This window comes from Palaemon carinicauda, unplaced genomic scaffold, assembly GCF_036898095.1.
Source record: "Palaemon carinicauda isolate YSFRI2023 unplaced genomic scaffold, ASM3689809v2 scaffold93, whole genome shotgun sequence".
Taxonomy (NCBI): domain Eukaryota; kingdom Metazoa; phylum Arthropoda; class Malacostraca; order Decapoda; family Palaemonidae; genus Palaemon; species Palaemon carinicauda.
The window spans coordinates 105,190-125,350 of NW_027172237.1; the positions used below are offsets into that span (position 1 = coordinate 105,190).

At 44.1% G+C, this 20,161-nt stretch overlaps 1 protein-coding gene across 5 annotated transcripts in view; it reads right to left on the minus strand.

Moving 5' to 3' along the window:
- Positions 1-4,964: 4,964 nt before the first annotated feature.
- LOC137637702 (E3 ubiquitin-protein ligase LRSAM1-like) overlaps positions 4,965-20,161 on the minus strand; it is a 39,954-nt gene continuing 24,757 nt past the window's right edge. For all 5 annotated transcript variants that reach the window (XM_068369853.1, XM_068369854.1, XM_068369850.1 and 2 more), the window contains exons 2-3: positions 6,481-8,155; positions 4,965-6,260 (exon numbers count right to left, since the gene is read on the minus strand). In XM_068369853.1, the coding sequence (XP_068225954.1) occupies positions 5,475-6,260; positions 6,481-8,055 (2,361 nt within the window). In that variant the 5' untranslated portion in view covers positions 8,056-8,155 and the 3' untranslated portion in view covers positions 4,965-5,474. The remainder of the gene's footprint in view (positions 6,261-6,480; positions 8,156-20,161) is intronic.

Genomic DNA, 20,161 nt, shown 5'->3' on the forward strand with positions numbered 1-20,161 from the left:
GAGCCATTACAACACTGATCCCTGTGTGTTACTGTAAACATGTTCGCTGGTTTGCCATTCCAGCAGCAGCCATCGTATGACGCGTGGCCTCACACTGAGAATTGGATGGGGAGGAAAAGTAATATGTGGGTCCACCAGGACATCATGGCTATCTCCTTTAACATCATTTCTAAGGTAAAAACTGCAATGAATTTACCAGAGAAAAATTTGTATAGGAATGCTAGGTTGAACCCAGCTCGCTCACCTTAATAAGGTGTCGGTATAATACTGAGGCGCTGAATAAATCACAACCAGAGGCCTCGCACCATTTAGATATCTCCTGTCAACATCCCCGAACAGCGAGGTGCCGTTCAACATCCTACTACTACTAGCAATCCCACGCCAGTGACGTCACTCCCTACAGCACCCCAGATTGGGGCCCAATCAGGGAGGGACGGGTGGGTTCACTGGGCGGCACGGGTCTCTCGCCCAGAAATAGATTTTGCCTACATCAAAATCCCTTTTTTGGGCTCGAGCCATGTCACCCTGATGGAAATGTACCAGAGAATTAACATTCTCAGTTGTGGCAATTTAGAGTTTTAACCCATATGTGCTCTTAGTAACTTCAATAATTATAGAAGAAGGAAAATCCACCTATGAATAGTGTGTCTTACTATCGTTTGTTTACATTTCCGAATAAAGCAGTTTGGGACAACAGCCTAACGTTATGAATGGACTATGCAAGTTTTTGTAAACTGCATTGGAACCTAAAAGCTATTATCACAATCCCACTCACTGTGAAAAAGTATCTTTGCTTGAAACCAATTTACCAAACAATAGTCGGTGAAAAAGGGGGTTGAAAAATGGAGGTACACTACTTTTCATTTAAGTAGAGTAGGTCCATATAAAGGAAACACAAAAAGAACTATAATCTTTTATTATTTCCAAAAGCATATAAATGTAACAAGAATTGGTGCAACAATATTTACACTTTTGTGCTGAAAACCAGAGATGTTTACCCCAGAAACATCTTATAGAATAATATAATGAAATCATTCCATATGATAATAGTTGCCTAATAGCTGCTGCAGCTAGAATGTGCTCTCTGCAGACTCTCCTGGCTAAAAAAAACAAATGCAGAAACCTATGGAAGGTAACCAGATGGATTTTCGCCAGAACTGGGAAGAGGTCAGACTTAGAGTAGTTCCCAATCTTCATCTCAAGATAAGACTGATGCAACTAAAAAGCAGCCAGTCTTACTTTGGCCTCCAATTCTGCCTTTAGTAGGTATTCTGGAATTCTGGGCAGTTTCTCGTTAAACTGCTTGCCTCTGATATCTCTATCCAGTTTTCCAACTGTGAGGGTGTGTTGGACATCTTCCCAACTATCGGAATCATAAGGGAGGGCCAGCGAAACAGGTTTACATTCCTCTAGCACTGGTAGAAGCTTACCTTCCATTACTGCCTTTTTAACAGCCTCTGAACATTTTGAGGGAACAGGAAAAATAGTATCCTTTGGAGCTACAAAGCTTGCCCATTTCCTGCCAAAAGCAAAAAGCTGAGTGTTAGTAAACTTGGCTGTGTTTAGCTCCTTCACCAATAGGGTTTGAGCCTTGCTGTGGTCCAAGATCATTGTTTCCTTGAGGATCGTATAATCTCATGGACGCCTAGGGATTCAGTCTTACATAACAGTAAGGATAATTCTCAATAGAGGGATAGAATTCTATATCTGAGATTGGTTTAGAGCCTGAGCCTTCTCCAATGTGAAGGTATCCCTCAATCAGAACCATATGTTACGCGCAACACCAAGGGTTCTTCGTCGAACAGTCTGGAAGACTTGATGCTGCTGGAGCCTTGGACTTAGATGCCTGTTGAAGTGCCTCAATCTTCGGCTCTAAGGACACTTGCATTCTTATGCTCAGCATGAATGTTCTCCATGAATGCCTTCATGGTTGCCATAAACTCTAAATGTCCAGGGAACAAAGGGGCATTCAGAGTTGGAAGAGGAGTCAAAGTAGAGGCAGGTGTAGCAGATACAGTAACAGGAGCATGAACAGAAGTACTGTACTAGGAACTATATTTAACTGTTGACTGTCAAGCGAGTCATCAGAAGTTTCCGTTGTCAGTAGGATCCTCTCTCTTTCTGATGGGACAGAAGAGGTTGTCGATATGTTGTCGGCGTTCAAGTTCATCTCTTGAAGTGTGTCCCGGACTTCATGATCTGCCTGATCCAGTTTTACTGATGGAAGTTGAACTGTCGATTTCTGGTGACAGTACACTGCGGTCATATCATCCATGGGGAATAGATCTTTCAATTCCATTGAAGGAAGATAAGGGGCACCTTGTTGAGAACTCTTTTGGAATACCCTCACCCAATGCCTGAGTCTTCTGGCCCCATGCTTTCTCATCCTAAAAAACGTTGGTAACATGGAATCCAGTATGGATTAGGTCCTTGCATAGACTGCAGTAGGTAGGTTCCCAGTTAGCAAAGGAACTTTTGAAGTTCCTTTGAAAACATAGCGGTTCGCATGTTTCCTACAGGTCTTGTGGCCGCAAGAAAACTTGACCTGCATGGGGCAGGTTACTGTCGCACACTCCAAGTCGTCAGCAACCTTTAAAGGTCCGAGCTATCTGTGCATGCACGTACATGTAAAGATAGAAAATTTTCAAAGAGTACTTATCGACCCACCAAAAAATTTTTATTTCTCACAAAAAAATGTCATTAAAAAGTGTTCTAAAAGCATATTCCAAAGATTTCTACCTACTCTAGCTACGACTAAAGCTACACTACAAAGGAAGCTCATGCCAAACAGCTCAGAATTCTATATGAATTCCTATAGTGTGGTAGAATAGAGGGAAAGAAGAATCATACCAATAAAACACTTCTTCCCCACAAATCGGTTGATTAGACAAGCTAAGGTGACAAAATCAGATACCATTTTACTTAAGGCAGCAGCAGCTGTAACAGGCTGTCTAAGACAAAGACAGACAAAAAGCAAGAATCTTGCATGCAATTGTTCGAGGACTGGGTGTGTCTGTCTAAACATTCACCCTGAAGGGATATCCCCTGATTGGAAACACCAAAGGGAACCAGTCTATCGCAGCTCTCATTCTTACACTAGAGCTGAGGGAATGAAGGTGAATAGAAGCTGAGAGTGCTGCAGCTAACTGTAGCACCCTTGGAAACCATTCCTTAGCGGGGGAGACACGAGAGCCTCAAGGAAGGTAGTTGCCGCCGCTTGCGAGACTCCTCCTGGGAGTAGCCGCTGTTGCTTCTCTAAGGGAGGCGACAAAGCCCGCAACTTAGGGAAGTCCGGGGTCACATTCTGAAACGAATGAGTATTTTTAATCTTTTAATCCTTAGCCGGTTAAAAGGTTTTGAAGGGAGAGCGAGACTACGTCTTTACTCTACCTACCCAAAGTAAAAAGTGACGTTCAGTTACTACAGTAGTGCAGGTGTGAGCGTGGTGGTTGGTCTACCTCAGCTAACCCCCTCTGCTAACTAGCGGAGGGTAGTTACACCTCTCAAAATGCTCAATGGCTAATTTCAGCTATTGCCAAAATAAATCTGCACTTCAAAGAGCGTCATAGTTTGTATATACTGTACTGCAGAACAAACACAATTTACTAATGAAATACTTTAGATGCTGTAAATGACTATATACATATGTACAATAGATAAAAGGAATCCAATATTATAGTGATAAATTATATATTTTCATTTGATGATAGCATGGAATAGTGCCTTACATTTTTCTTAAAACTACTTCTTACTCAACTGTTTACAGTCAATATTCATGGGTTTAGCAGGGCAAGTATGGGATTTTATCCATGATTTCATCATTTTAAAAAAGGGTAAACTAAATTCTAAACGCCGTGAAAATGGTACGGTACCCCTACATGTCACTAAACTTATCAAGGATTTCAATCATAATATTTTTCATAGACAACCATAAAGGGAAATATATATAAAAATTAGAAACCATTTGCTATTTAATGATGTCATAAAATGCTAGAAATACATTAAACGCTAGAAAATATCACATGGGAATGGTTAGGTTAGATATATTGAAGAAAATGAAAACTAATTAGTATACTAATGATGATATGCAGGAAGATAAACATTTTTCTTTTCTATAATTTTTTACATCAATGTAAATTATAAAGAAAAGCAAACGAAATATTCATCAAGAATATTCAAATCGAATGAATATGAACAGAATAAAAAGAAATAGGTTAAAAATAAGGACAATCTTATCGAATCATAAAACATACAATTACCCTAGTCGTAGAACTCGATTTAAATCTATAGTACAATGAAACCATTGATAGGCTCAAGTGCTTAAACTACTTACAAAACTAAGTACTATATATAATATCCACAAAAAGGAAAAAAAAAGTTTTTATCTCATTAACATCGTTAATAAAGAAGAAAAATCAATATTTTGACCTCAGGTACCACAGGGGGATGGTTAAACGACTCCTACTTCAAAAGCAAAGATCATTGTGCTGTCCTTTTTCAGCTAACTTATAAGGATAATTCTAAAGTTTAATTTTCGCTATACATATATATAATATATATATATATATATATATATATATATATATATATATATATATATATATATATATAATATATATATATATATATATATATATAATATATATATATATAATATATATATATATATATATATATATAATATATATATATATATATATACATAATATATATATATATATAATATATATATATATATATATATATATATATATATATATAATATATATATATATATATATATATATATATATATATATATATATATATATATATATATATATATATATATACAGTATATATATATATATATATATATATATATATATATATATATATATATATATATATATATACATATATATATATATATATATATATATATATATATATATATATATATATATATATAATATACAGTATATATGTTTCAAAATTGGAACTGACCAACATTACATCATAAAACAATAAAGCTATATAGACCAATAAATATAACTAGCTAAACTCAATTGTAGTAAGCCAGAATTTAGTGCGATTTATCCTAAGACAAAGTTTGAACTCTCTCAAAGAGCCTCAAAGAGTAATGCTAAATAGATGGCAATGTAATAAAAAAAAAAAATATATAAGGTAGTCCTTATTGTAAGAGTGCTCCCATTTTTCCATAAGCAAACTTTGCTTGTATTAAAAATACAATAGAAATGCATTAAGATGATACAGATCAAAATAGCACTGTAAAAAATAGTATATATATTTTACAAATCAAAACCAAATATATAAAGCACCTAAGTTTAATATTGATAGGTAACTTTGGGGAAACAGAAAGGGGGAGCATTTAAAACATGAAATAACGATAAGTTACATATCCCAGCCATTGCAAAGTCAAAGGATCTAAATAAAAAAATGATCAAATATATCCCAGCCTTTAAGATACATCTTTAAAAAGTCTTCAAAACCTTACTGAGTACTGGGCCCCTACAAAGAGGGCAGAGAGAAAGAGGTGCACAACATTTGGCACAAACGCACATGTGACCGCAAGGTAAAAAGATCACCTCACAACTCAAACTCAGACACACCACACATTCAGCTTCAATATATTGTGGTGCAGTGGGTCTTGCTTCATCATCCAATTCTAAAGCAGGAGCAGATGCTGCATCTTCATCTCCTGATTCCATATCTGGGGCTATTGGAGAGTGGGGCAAATCCCCCTCGCTTGGTGCCGAGGCTAGAGGATTTCCCAACTTGGCTTCTTCTAGGTGGTTTTGGAGAGCACGCTGCAAGCTATGGTACATGGCGGTACCTAGACCCATCGGCAGCGCCTCTTCCTCTGTCAGCTCCATCATCTGTTCATAGGTGATGCCATGGCGGGCAAAAACAGGGATGAGGTCAGCAGCATTTGCATCTCTAAGTATTTCTCTGATTCTGGGATCAAGCTGTTCCTCTGCCTCTGCCAACCCAGCAGGTTTCATAGCAAGTAAACGCTGGTACTGGATAAGCCAGAACTCTTCTTCACTGCAGTCCGATGTGCGCAGTTCTGTCAGATTTCCAAACCATTCATTAAGTTCCGCCTCGCGCTCACTTTTCTCATTCAAAAGAGACTTCAAAAGATCTGCTAATGTTGCTCGTTGATCCAACATCGTGGTTGAGCCATATTTTACGTCAAATTTCTTTTTCCTCATTTCCAGGGAGGACAGTTTTGCCAATTCATACTCAACTTGGCCGATCTGAAAGTAGAACATCAAAATAATAAAAAAATTCAAATAATAATATCACACTAGCAAAATGTTACTCTTAGTTACTAACATATAAATTCCATCTTTATTTGAATACCCATATAAACTGTTTACTACATACAGTGAATTTTTTGGCAATTTTAAAAGAATACTCATTACTCTAATTTATAACAGCACAACTCCATGATGCAAAGTTAAAGTAAAGCCTCACCTGTCTTAAAATACTGCAACGCTTCAAATCATTCTTCAAAAGCAACAGCTTGAATGCTTCCGCCTGAACCGTTTCGTCTTCCATGAGAGTAGATGCCCAAACTTCCTGATCAGCCATTCGCGATGTCATGACACCTTCGAGATGTGTGTTCACAAGATCATTTTCCTCCAGAAGTGCAAGGATGCGAAGAGACTGTTCGTCCTGGAGTGCCTGGCGCCTTGCTTCTGCCACTGCCTCCTCCATCAAAGCTGCTTGCATTGCTGCAATGACCTCGGAACTGCGCAGTTCAGCGGAGGCTTCTGCAATACCGCATAGCAACAACTCCATCTCCTGTTCTTGTTCATTGAGTAAACTGAGGAACTCCTCATTTTTACTGTTTGTAGAGTAAGAAAGCAGTTCATGGAGGACAGAAGCAGTCTTATCTTCCATTTCATTTAGCTCTTCAATTAAACGTTTCCTTTCTTTATCTTTGGAGCTAACAATCCCCTCTACCTCTGCATCCAAGTCTGCCTGTTGTGCACTTAGATCCCTCACAAAAGAATCTTTATTATTTGACAAAGCTAAGTAAACTAGCAACTGTTCTTCTTGTTCCTTACGCGTACTCTCTTCCACATTGTACTGATCCTGTAATAATCTAAGTTTATTCTTTTCATATTCAATGACTTCCTCTGGAGTCTGTGACAGTTCCTCCAACAGATGTTGCTTATTATTGGTCATGTCTCTGAAGACTTCCACAAGCTGAAGTCTTTCTTTGGCCTGGAACTCCTCTTCAGCAGCCAACTGAGCTCTTAAAAATTCATCTTTCTTACGCATATAATTACGAGTGAATTCATCCTCGGGTGTTTCCATTTCCGAAAAAGCCTTTGATGAGGTAGATGCACTGAATTCTTCTTCAACCGACTCGCACAGTCCCACATACTCTATTTCATGCTCTTCACAAAGGTGACGCATCAGGGGTTCCACCCCTTCTGCTGCAATTTCAGGGAGAGGATCTTGTAGTTTGTCAGTATCTATTTCTAATACACAGAGGCTTTTCTGTAAGCTGCAAAATTCCTTGGGTAGCACAGTGATATTATTGTCTTTTAATGATAACACTCGTAAATTTGGCAAGGCACAGACACATATAGGCACTTTGGATAGTCTATTTGAAGACAAGTATAACTCTTGTAAATTTCTCAATTCACAAAAGGAATGAGGTAAGTTTTTTATCTTATTATTACTAAGTTTCAGTAATTTCAACTTCTGGAGTTTACTTATACCTTCAGGTAGAGCATGGATCTTATTATTACTAAGGTCCAACAATTCAATGGAGCTAAGTTCGTGCAACTGCCCTCCTTTCTCCAATGAAGCAATATTATTGTTTTTCAAAAGGAGACTCGTCTTCTGCAGCAACCTGCACATGACAAAAGTGTCTGGGGGAAGCTGCACTATGGAGCAGTCGGTAAGATCGTAAACAGGCTCAGGATTCTGTTGGGCCATTACCACTTTCATGCCCAACTTAGCTTTGAGCTCCTTGTTGGTCATTGTAACTGATGAATTATTTTTATCCTTTTTAAAAAAATTTCCAAAGGGCATTCTGATTTACATACAGACTTTGTTCCTCTACTCTAATAAAAAAATGAATTCTCTAAGTCACTACATCTATTTCTATGCCTCCATGGTTTGTCTATTTAGCCTGAGGAATAACAAAAAAATTCATAAAATTGAAGATCTGTGGTTCAGAAAACCTGCCAATATCATTTTCAAATTACTTAGTAAATATCTTACAGACCCACAGACAAATCCCTGAAACAGATGAAATTAGTATTTTACAGTACTGTATTAACATATCTTGAAATTAATAGTATAATTCTTATGCTGTGAAAAATTTATCTTCAATTTGAAATTATTTCAGTGCTTATCTGCAATATGATATTTTAATTATAAAATAAATTTTTGAATATACTTACCCGGTGAATATATAGCTGCAACTCTGTTGCTCGACAGACAAACTCTACGGAAAAAACTCGCCAGCGATCGCTACACAGGTTGCGGGTGTGCCCAACAGCGCCATCTGTCGACCAGATACTCAGCTCTTATGTAAACAAAGACTCAATTTTCTCTTCGTCCCACTGCGTCTCTATTGGGGAGGAAGGGAGGGTCATTTAATTTATATATTCACCGGGTAAGTATATTCAAAAATTTATTTTATAATTAAAATATCATTTTTAAATATTTAACTTAGCCGGTGAATATATAGCTGATTCACACCCAGGATGGTGGGTAGAGACCAGTAATATATGTTTACATTTTATGAGCTAAGAGTTTTTTATTTCATTTTAGAAGTTATCAAAATAACAAAAACAAAATAAATAGGTACCTGGTAAGGAAGTCGACTTGAACAATTACTCTGCCTTTTAAGTACGTCTTCCTTACGGAGCCTCGCGATCCTCTTAGGATGCTGATCGACCCCTAGGAGCTGAAGTATCAAGGGTTGCAACCCATACAACAGGACCTCATCAAACCCCTAATCTAGGCGCTCTCAAGAAATGACTTTGACCACCCGCCAAATCAACCAGGATGCGAAAGGCTTCTTAGCCTTCCGGACAACCCATAAAAAACAACATTTCAAGAGACAGATTAAAAGGATAAGGAATTAGGGAATTGTAGTGGTTGAGCCCTCACCCACTACTGCACTCGCTGCTACGAATGGTCCCAGTGTGTAGCAGTTCTCGTAAAGAGACTGGACATCTTTCAAGTAAAATGACGCGAACACTGACTTGCTTCTCCAATAGGTTGCGTCCATTATACTTTGCAGAGATATATTTTTCTTAAAGGCCACGGAAGTTGTTACAGCTCTAACTTCGTGCGTCTTCACCTTAAGCAAAGTTCGGTCTTCCTCACTCAGATGTGAATGAGCTTCTCGTATTAACAATCTGATAAAGTCTGACCAAGCATTCTTTGACATAGGCAAGGATGGTTTCTTAACTGAACACCATAAAGCTTCAGATTGGCCTCGTAAAGGTTTAGTACGCTTTAAATAGAACTTAAGAGCTCTAACAGGGCATAAGACTCTTTCTAGTTCATTGCCTACGATCTCCGATAAGCTGGGAATATCGAAGATTTAGGCCAAGGCCGAGAAGGCAGCTCATTTTTGGCTAGAAAACCAAGTTGCAGCGAACAAGTGGCTTTTTCCGACGAAAATCCGATGTTCTTGCTGAAGGCATGAATCTCACTGACTCTTTTAGCCGAGGCTAAGCATACCAGGAAAAGAGTCTTAAGAGTGAGATCTTTCAGGGAGGCTGATTGTAACGGCTCCAACCTGTCTGACATGAGGAATCTTAGTACCACGTCTAAATTCCATCCAGGGGTAGCCAAACGACGCTCCTTGGTGGTCTCAAAAGACTTAAGGAGGTCTTGCAGATCTTTATGCTTGGAAAGATCTAAGCCTCTATGCCGGAAGACCGATGCCAACATGCTTCTGTAGCCCTTGATAGTGGGAGCTGAAAGGGATCGTCCTTTTCTCAGGTATAAGAGAAAATCAGCTATTTGAGCTACAGAGGTACTGGTCGAGGATACAGAAACTGACTTGCACCAGTCTCGGAAGACTTCCCACTTCGATTGGTACACTCTAATGGAAGACGCTCTCCTTGCTCTAGCAATCGCACTGGCTGCTTCCTTCGAAAAGCCTCTAGCTCTCGAGAGTCTTTCGATAGTCTGAAGGCAGTCAGACGAAGAGCGTGGAGGCTTTGGGGTACCTTCTTTACGTGTGGCTGACGTAGAAGGTCTACCCTTAGAGGAAGACTTCTGGGAACGTCTACTAACCATCGAAGTATCTCGGTGAACCATTCTCTAGCGGGCCAGAGGGAAGCAACTAACGTCAACCTTGTCCCTTCGTGAGAGGCGAACTTCTGCAGTACCTTGTTGACAATCTTGAACGGTGGGAATGCGTAGAGATCCAGATGTGACCAATCTAGGAGGAAAGCATTTATATGTATTGCTGCTGGGTCCGGGACTGGAGAACAATAGATTGGAAGCCTCTTGGTCAGCGAGGTTGCAAAGAGATCTATGGATGGTTTACCCCAAGTGGCCCAAAGTTTCTTGCACACATCCTTGTGGAGGGTCCATTCGGTTGGAATTACTTGCCCTTTCCGACTGAGACAATCTGCTATGACGTTCAAGTCGCCTTGGATGAACCTCGTTACTAGGGAGATGTCTTGACCTTTTGACCAGATGAGCAGTTCCCTTGCGATCTCGTACAACGTCAGTGAGTGGGTACCTCCTTGTTTGGAGATGTACGCCAAGGCCGTGGTGTTGTCCGAGTTAACTTCCACCACTTTGCCTCGAAGGAGAGACTTGAAGCTTTTCAAGGCCAGATGTACTGCCAACAGCTCCTTGCAGTTGATATGCATGCTCCTCTGACTCGAGTTCCACAGTCCTGAGCATTCCCGACCGTCTAGTGTCGCGCCCCAGCCCACGTCCGATGCGTCCGAGAAGAGAACGTGGTTGGGAGTCTGAACAGCCAGGGGAAGACCCTCTCTTAGGTTGATATTGACCTTCCACCAAGTCAGACAAGACTTTATCTTTTCGGAAACCGGGATCGAGACCGCTTCTAGCGTCTTGTCCTTTTTCCAGTGAAAAGCTAGATGGTATTGAAGAGGACGGAGGTGTAGTCTTCCTAGTGACACAAATTGTTCCACGGATGACAGCGTCCCTACCAGACTCATCCACAGCCTGACTGAGCAGCGTTCCTTCTTCAGCATCTTCTGGATGGATAGCAGGGCTTGATCTATTCTGGGGGCTGATCGTCTTGTTGTTCAGCAACGTCCTCATCAGAGGGTTCCTCATCCGAAAACTGATGAGGAAACGGCAACGGAGTGGGCAACGTCTGGCTCGCTGAGTCCGGTCGCACTGGTGCATGCGTGACGGAGCCGGACGCAACATCATGGAACTGCTGCACAGTCTGTGAACTGTCAACAACCATGGGTGCGCGAGGAAGCACAGCGTCCACCCGAGACTGTCTAGACCGTCTGGGTTGTGCAGTCAACACCATACCGGGTTGCTGAGGTTGACGCACTGCGTCAAAACAAGTCACCTCTGCTGGTTGTTGAACGTCCTGAACGTCAACAACCACCTCCGAGCGTCGCTTAACGTCAACGTGCGGCTGGCAACCCACACTGGGTCGCATCGGTGGAGGAACCACCTCAACTGGCAGACGCGAGAAGGTTACCTCAGCGTCAACAGGGCGCACAACCGACCGGTTGGAAGGTTGTTGGCCAGAAGGTTCGGCAGCAACCTTCTCCGCATTAAAGTCCTCTATCAAGGACGCAAGCTTGGACTGCATGTCTTGCAGCAAAGCCCATTTAGGGTCTACGGGAGCAGGTGCGGCAACAGACGGGGTTAGCGACTGAGGCGGTACCGCTTTCCATCCCAGAAAGCCTTGTTTATGCATGACATAACAGCTGTGAAATTGACCTGTAAAAAACTTGGAGCGTCTCCTGGCCAGGCGCCTGGGAGAGTCTACGAGATTTGAGAAGTCTATCTGGGCAGAGGCATGAACTCCCAAGCCGAGAACTTCTCTCGTGTCATATCAGACTCTCGCTCTATAAGCCAGTTTAAAAGAAGGGAAAGCAAAGGCTGTATCCTCCAAACTCCTCCTGGTGATAAACCAGTCGCCTAGCCAACGTAAAGCTCTCTAGGAGAGCGAGAGAGCACTAGCTTAAAAACAACGGCTTCGAAGTAGCTAGGCCTAGTGTAAGCTCTGACGTTTGGGCGAACGAGGAGCAGCAGTTACAAAAAGATCCGGACAAAGATCCTTAAAAAAAAATCATCATGATTTAATTAAAGTCCATAGAGGGCTAAGCAGCTTTAGGCTCCTCTCCATCTGACAGAGTCCTCAAGGGAATATCAGTAGGAGGGGGAACAGCAACTTCCTCATCTACAGGAACCTTGTCCGATAAAAGCTGAGTCTCAAGCAAGGGAGAGACCTACCGTGGTGGCAATGCTTTACAAGCAGAGTCCACACTCACTGGTGCATTAGTAGCGGACCAGAACGCAACGTCATGTAACTGCTTGACAGTCTGTGAACTGTCAACAACTGAACTGTCAACCACAACAGGTGCGTGAGGACGCACAGCGTCCACTCGAGACTGCTTTGACTGCCTAGACTGAGCAGTCAAAACAACTCTAGAATGCGGAGGTTGACGCACAGCGTCAAAACAAGTCGACTCCGATTGTTAGCGAACGTCTTGAACGTCAACAGGAGCATCAGCAAGTGGCCTAACGTCCAAATGCGGCTGAAAATCCACACGAGACCGCATCGAGTGTGGTTCTAAACAACCTGACTGACGTGACTTAGCTACGCCAACGTCAACAGGAAGCACAAACGAACGTTAGGTTGGCTGAAAGCCAGGATATCGATGAGATAAACGGCTAGACTCAACGGACTAATCGGCAGAATAGTCTTCCATAAGGGAGGCAAGCATATTCTGCATGTCTTGTCATACAACCCATTAAGGATCAACGGAAATGGTTGTGGTAAGAGACGAGGGTAACGTCTGTGACCGCAACACTTTGCCAACAAAAAAGACTCTCGGAGTCTGTGTTATGCCTTGTTAGGCGGCGAGCAGTTATCCGATGACTGCATAGGGTCAGAGCTGTCCTAATGGCTGTAACCAGGACGCTGGACCTGTCCTGAAAGGACTGACTTTCGCTTAAGGGCTTCGAAACCTTGTGACAGGTTTCTTATGCGAAAAGCCTTCGGATGACGAGGAGAAAAAACGTCTCTCTCGTCTTATGGTAGGGGAGATCTTGGTAAGATACACCCGATACCATAGAGGGAAACGTCTGTTCGTTGATCAAGGCCTCTCGAACCCATAAGTCGTTCGACATTACTTCTCCCCTGTTTGGGAGCTTGCAAGAGGTCCCGGACTAGGTGAACGACAGGCACGAACAGACGAACCCTCGGACGCAACACTGTAACACTTTGCGCAATATCACTTTATCACTTCGATTTTCTGTTTTGCACTTATTTCACTGAAATCGAAACTTTTACTGATTTCTACCTGAAGCACGCAATTCTACCCTTATCAAAAGGTAGTAATTGCGAAATCAGTCGTATAATGCAAGCTCATTAATACCAGCAAAAAACAGAAAACATATTTTAAGATAAAAATTTCAGTGGCTGGGGAAGAGACTAAACACTAGTTCCTTCAAAACTACGTTTTCAATCTCTAACCGCACATAGCCTGGGGACGAGAATAAAAACTAAAAACGTTTTATCCTTTCTCCCCGTACCGAGACTATGGACGAGAGCAACTCGAGAACAACATTACCCGCTTGAACGGAACGTTTTCTCTCCTCTCTCTCCCTCCGTCTCTATCTCTCTCTCTCTTTCTCTCTTGATTTCGCACCTAAAAGAAGAGCCCAATTACATTTTGTCAAAAAAACATGTTATTTGACCAAAGGAAAAAACTGAAAGGTTTTTCAATTAAAAAGTTCCTTTAAAATAGAATTTAAAACATTTAAGCTTAGAAAGAATGAACAAAACGTCAGAATCGATTTACTCTTTCTGCAAAGTGAAACCGTGATACACTCTCTCTCTATCGTAACGATAGAGCGCATGTTGAACGTCCTGAGCGTCAACAACTGCGTAGCATAAATAAACTAAACGTTAATTCATCTTTGAAAAAGGTACGAAGACTATTCAAAGAAATTCTTTCATAAAATATTTCATTTAAAAAGTTTTAAATCCTTAGCTCTTTAAAAGCTATTTACGATATAAAGGGCTCAACGTTGATTAACTTCGGTTTCCAAGATAGGACCGCCTACTCTCAGGAAAGGTCGCATATAAACAAAACATTAAGATTTATTTTTTATGTTTATTATAAATGGAAAGTTAATCGAAGAGGAAAATCTATAATTAATTTATAACGTGATAAGATAATTACTAAAAGCCTAAACACACTTCCGTCTCAGGGAAGGGTCGGCCATTTAAAAGTGAAAGAAAGTCCATACTCTCTTTGTCACCAAAATTAAATCTATCCAAAACGAGTTCAAGATTTAAGATGAAGATAAAACACCTGCACTGCGAAAGCTCAAACCAGAATATAGTACTTCACCAAATATGAGGGAAAAACTCCAGGTTTCAACAGCGAGTAAAGTACGTCTTGTCGACACGTCGACAGAGAGAAAATTGAGTCTTTGTTTACATAAGAGCTGGGTATCTGGTCGACAGATGGCGCTGTTGGGCACACCCGCAACCTGTGTAGCGATCGCTGGCGAGTTTTTTCCGTAGAGTTTGTCTGTCGAGCAACAGAGTTGCAGCTATATAATCACCGGCTAAGTTAAATATTTAAAATTGAGCTTTGTTCTGTCACTAAATACAAACTAACGCTATTTATAGGGGTATTACTTTCGGCGAAGCTGAAGGACGAGCCATTAGATTTTTAAAGAGGGTTAACCACCCATCTGCTAGTTAGTGGGGGAAGGCGGTAGTAACTACCCCTCTCACTCACACAGCTGGGCTGTGAACTCCACTTTTGCTTTTGGCTCGGGTGGATATTGGACGTTAACGCCCTTCCCCCTCACCAATTATTGACTTGCCATTACTAATCTTTATTTTTCACTCTCTTTTCAGTGTGTGGGTGTGTGTGTGTGTGTGTGTGCTTCTTCTTGGCCATCGTTATGTGGACCTGCTCAGGACCTGAGGGCCGCTCCTCCTCGGGCTGTGAGGAGACGTCTTTTTGAACCTGCTTGTTCTCCTCACGTTGACCCTTCGGGGTCTCATGACGATCACCCTTTGGGCTGGCGTGATCGTGAGCCTTCGGGCTCTCGTCATGTTGATCTTGCGGGTTCTCATGACAGCAGGAGTCCTTCGGGTCTCCGTTGCGCTGAACCTTTGGGCTCTCGCGACTTGAATTCTTTGGGTTTCTGTTACGCTGAACCCTCGGCCTCTCGTAACGACGGTAACGTTGAACATCCGGGTTCTCGTACCGTTAGTCACGTTGATCCTTCGGGATCTCGTGACAGAGGAACATGGGTTCCTCGTTACGTTGACCCTTCGGGGTCTCGTAACCTGAGTTATGCTGAACCCTTGGGCTCTCGTAACTTTAGTCGCGCGAACACTTCGGTGTATCGTGACAGATAAACTTCGGTTTCTCATTGCGTTGATCCTTCGGGTTCTTGTGACCAGAATCATTCTTTTTATGACAAGAGAGTTTTCGAACTCTCGTTGTGTTGATCGTTCGCGCTCACACAACACAAGCTATCGTGAACCTTCGGGTGAGCGTAGCAATGAGTTCTCTCACCAACCTGAGAGCTCACGCACGCACAACCGAATCCGCGTGCACGAACAACTTTACGTGCGCAAACAAAGTGGCGAACACGGCGCGCGGGTTCATCCTATGGCGCGCCATATGCGCGAACATCTTGTTGCTCGCCATGCGCGCGAACATCCTGTTGCTCGCCATGCACGCGAACAAAACACTAAGCGTCATGCGCGCGAGCAACCTCATGTGCATCTCGAGCGCGAAAAAGGTGCGCGCACGAGCACCCTTCCGTCTACCAACAGTTCTGAGCAAGAGCGCACGACCATCTTGGCGCTTACAATCAGTCTCTTGAGCCCCTTAGGCCTCAACAGAGACAACAGTCGCCTGCGCGACCGAGCCCAGACCCTATCCCTAAGGGTAGGCCTGTGCTGATCTTGCCTGTAGGGAAGTCTCCATCAGACAAGAGGGTTAAGAAACCTGCCCAGGTTCCTAAACCCAGGGAGCAGTTCTTTCCTAAGGACCTCCCCCTTAGTTCCTCAGGAGCCCGTGACCCCCCGTGGCTTAGCACCTTATTCAATGTAATGCGCCAAGCCATGAAAGGAGTCGTTCCCCGCTCCCTGTCCTTAGGTGACACACCTAGGATCCCCTTATCACCTCCTCTCTTCCCAGGGTCCTTTCTTCCCTCCGATCCTAGGAGGAGTTCGGGAGATCCCACACAGGCGGGTCCTTCTGGCAAGGGGAGACGGTCATCCCCTCGCAACTGACCTCTGGAGGAGATTAGGCATGAACCTCAGGGTAGCCCCCTGCAGTTCAAGACACCACAGGCTAGGCCAAAGGGGAAAAGGAGAAGGATTCGTCCTTCGCCCCTCAAGGAGGATAGGGTTACTTCCTATGGAGACTCCTTCCGTCCTTTATCGGTCGAGATAGTGTCTAAGGACGCCCGACATGTGACCAGACGGGACTCACCCCGTATGGCAACGGACTTACATTCCACCTGTAAGCCGACGGAGTTCTCTAGGCCCTTGGGGACAGAGGACCTCTGGCTTCGTGGGAGGGAACCGAAGGATTTGTTCACCATCCCCAAATCCTCGGCCAAGCTTCCTTCCTCACTGCCTCCCAGGCTGCCGGAAGCGAGCACCTCCTGGGCAGTCTCTCTATCCCCAGTCTATCCAGTTGACGACTTCGACCCACTCTGGGCTCCTATGGATGAGAGCTCGGACGTGGAAGGGCAGAGCGATCTCGAGAACGACGCTCTGCCAGCAGCCGCTAGCTCTAAGCTTACGGAGGATGAGAGGAAGGAGTCGGAACACGCCTTCTGGCAGGTCCTATTCTGCATCCGTTCCATCAATGGACTTCCAGATCCATCGGCAGCCGCTCTAGATGGAAAAGAAACGGTCCTCGACCAGTTCTATGGCACTCAGAAACCTCATAGGACCAGTACACCTTTGCCCTGGTCAAAGGGGTTGAAGAGTGCCAAACAGAACGCAGTGTCCCAGGCAACTGGGTCCACCTCTTTTCTTCGCTCCAACTCGTCATCCAAGCTCCTACCTCCTCCGTATGTGTTTCAGAGGAGGTACTACGAGATCCTTGGGGAATCTCTTCCAACGTTGCCTCTCGACCACTCTATAGAGGCACTCTCGAAGGCCACCCCCTTCGAGAAATTTACGGGACTTCCAGTCTCATTTTCGGCCTCGGAAATCCTAAACCAGGAGAAGGTGGCGAAGTACGCCATGCAGGCTACTTCGTGGCTGGATTTCTGGTTAGGATCCTTAGGACAACTGATGCGGTCTAAAGACCTGTCTCGGGAGTCCTCCAGGAAGTCTTTGGAGATTTTCCTATTGTTTGGCACTCGAGCCATCGAGTTCCTCTCCCATCAGGTAGTGAACCTTAGGGCCAACACTATCCTGAAGAGGAGAGATATCGTCATAGGCAAGTTCCATAGACATCTCCCTCAGGATGAAGTAGCGAGACTGAGAAATGCTCCTTTCGAGGGCAATTCTTTGTTCCATCCTGAGGATGTCGAGCGGGTGGTACAGAGGTGGAGGAAGTCCAGTCAGGACTCCCTCATCCAAAAGGTCTTAACGGCTAGACCTTACCCCTCTCAGCCACAGCGGAAAGCACAGCAAAACCCTCAGCCGAAAAGGGCTAGAGACCCAAAACAGCAGGGTAAAAAGCGCGTAAAGCAGGCCTTTCACAGCAAAAAGTGCTTTTGTGGAAGAAAGGGTAAGAAGGGATCTGGGCGAGGCCGATCCCAAAAAGACAGGCAATCCTCCCATTTTCCCATCTGTGGGGGGGATGCCTGCAAAGCCGCTGGCAGAGGTGGCTTCACCATGGGGCCGAACCCTGGCCGGTTGAGGTGATTCGTTCAGGGTATCGTATCCCATTCCCGCTCTCTCTCTCTCCACTGACTCGAGTGCCGATTCCATTGAACTCCAGTACGAAGGGATCCGCACAGGAGTTTGCCCTCAGGGCAGAAGTCCAGTCCATGTTGGAGAAGGTCACTCTCCAGGAGGTACTTGACGGGTCCCCAGGCTTCTACAGTCCACTCTTTCTTGTGAAAAAGGCGTCTGGAGGCTGGAGACCAGTCATCGACCTCTCGGCCCTGAACAGGTTTGTCAAACAGACACCTTTCAGGATGGAGACGGCCGACACAGTCAGACAACCGATAAGACCCCAGGAATTCCTGTGCACTCTAGATCTGAAGGACGCATACTTCCAGATCCCAATTCACCCGTCTTCCAGGAAGTATCTGAGATTCATGTTCAATCGGAAGCATTACCAGTTCAGGGTACTGTGTTTCGGTCTTTCCACAGCACCCCAGGTATTCACGAGAGTATTCGCCCTAGTATCATCTTGGGCTCAAAGTGTCGGCATCCGTCTCCTAAGATACTTGGACGACTGGCTGATTCTGGCAGACTCGGAGGCAGCCCTTCTTCGCCACCGAGACAAGCTTCTGAGGTTTTGCCAGGATCTGGGGATCGTGGTAAACCTCGAGAAGTTTCAACTGCTCCCCTCTCAAGAACTAGTATTCCTAGGCATGCGATTAGACATCCTAAGGCACAAAGCGTTTCCATCTGACGAAAGGATCCAGAGACTGAGGGAGATAGCACAGGTCTTCTTCAGTCGGGAAGAGCTCCCAGCGCAGTATGGGCTTCGCCTTCTCGGTCACCTCTCTTCCCTGACCCGACTGGTCTCCAACAGTCGCCTCAGGATGAGATCCCTCCAGTGGCGACTAAAATCCCAGTGGAACCAACACTCCAATTCCCGGGGTCACCTAGTCCGCATAGGGCTAGAGGAACAGTCGTATCTCAGGTAGTGGCTGGCGGAGTCGAACCTCTGCAAAGGGGTCGATCTTCTAGTTTCTCCCCCGGAATTGATGCTTTTTTGGATGCATCAAAAGAAGGGTGGGGAGCTCACGTGCTGCACCATTACATCTCCGGCCAATGGTCCGAATCAAAAAGGTACCAGCACATAAATCTCTTGGAGATGAGGGCTGCGTTTCTGGCCCTCAAAAAGTTCCACCAGGTCCTGGCGGGGAACTCCGTGGTGTTGATGAGCAACAACACCACGGTAGTAGCTTATCTAAGCAAACAGGGCGGTACCTTTTCGCAGCAGCTGTGCCATCTTGCAGTAGAGATACTCAGATGGGCAGAGGACAACTCGGTGACTCTATCAGCTCACTTCATTCCGAGCAAGCAGAATGTGCTGGCAGACAAGCTGAGCAGAGCGACTCAGATAGTTGGCACCGAGTGGTCTTTGAATCCTCTGATAGCCAACAAAGTCCTGACTTTGTGGGGTTCCCCGACTGTAGATCTGTTCGCAATGGCCCTGAATTTCAGGCTCCCGTTGTACTGCTCCCCAGTCCAGGATCTCCAAGCTCTTTGGCAATATGCTTTCCAACAACGGTGGATAAACCTGGACACTTACGCGTTTTCCCCGTTTTGTCTGATGAGAAAAGTCCTCAACCAGGTACGAGCAAGCAACAACTTGCAAATGACTCTCATAGCTACGCAATGGCATCACGCAGAATGGTTCCCGGACCTTCTGCATCTCCTCACGGAGATCCTGAGGCAGCTTCCTCCACAGCACGACCTCAAACAACCACATGCCAACATCTTCCACAAAGCCGTAGTTTCCAGCACCTCCTCACACAGTGAGGCTTTTTGCAATCAGTTGTGAAAAGAATGGCTGGACACCTCAGGAGATCCACAGAGGCAGTCTACCAGGCGAAGTGGTCAGTTTTCTGTGGTTGGTGTCATGGAAGGGGTATCTCTCCCCTCGATGCCTCTGTTCCAACTATAGCGGAGTTTCTTGTATACCTTCGGGAAGAAATGCTTCTCTCGGTCTCGGCAGTCAAAGGCTACCGCTCAGCCTTGAGTCTCGCCTTTAGACTGAAAGGAGTCGATATTTCCTCCTCGGAACTTTCTTTGCTC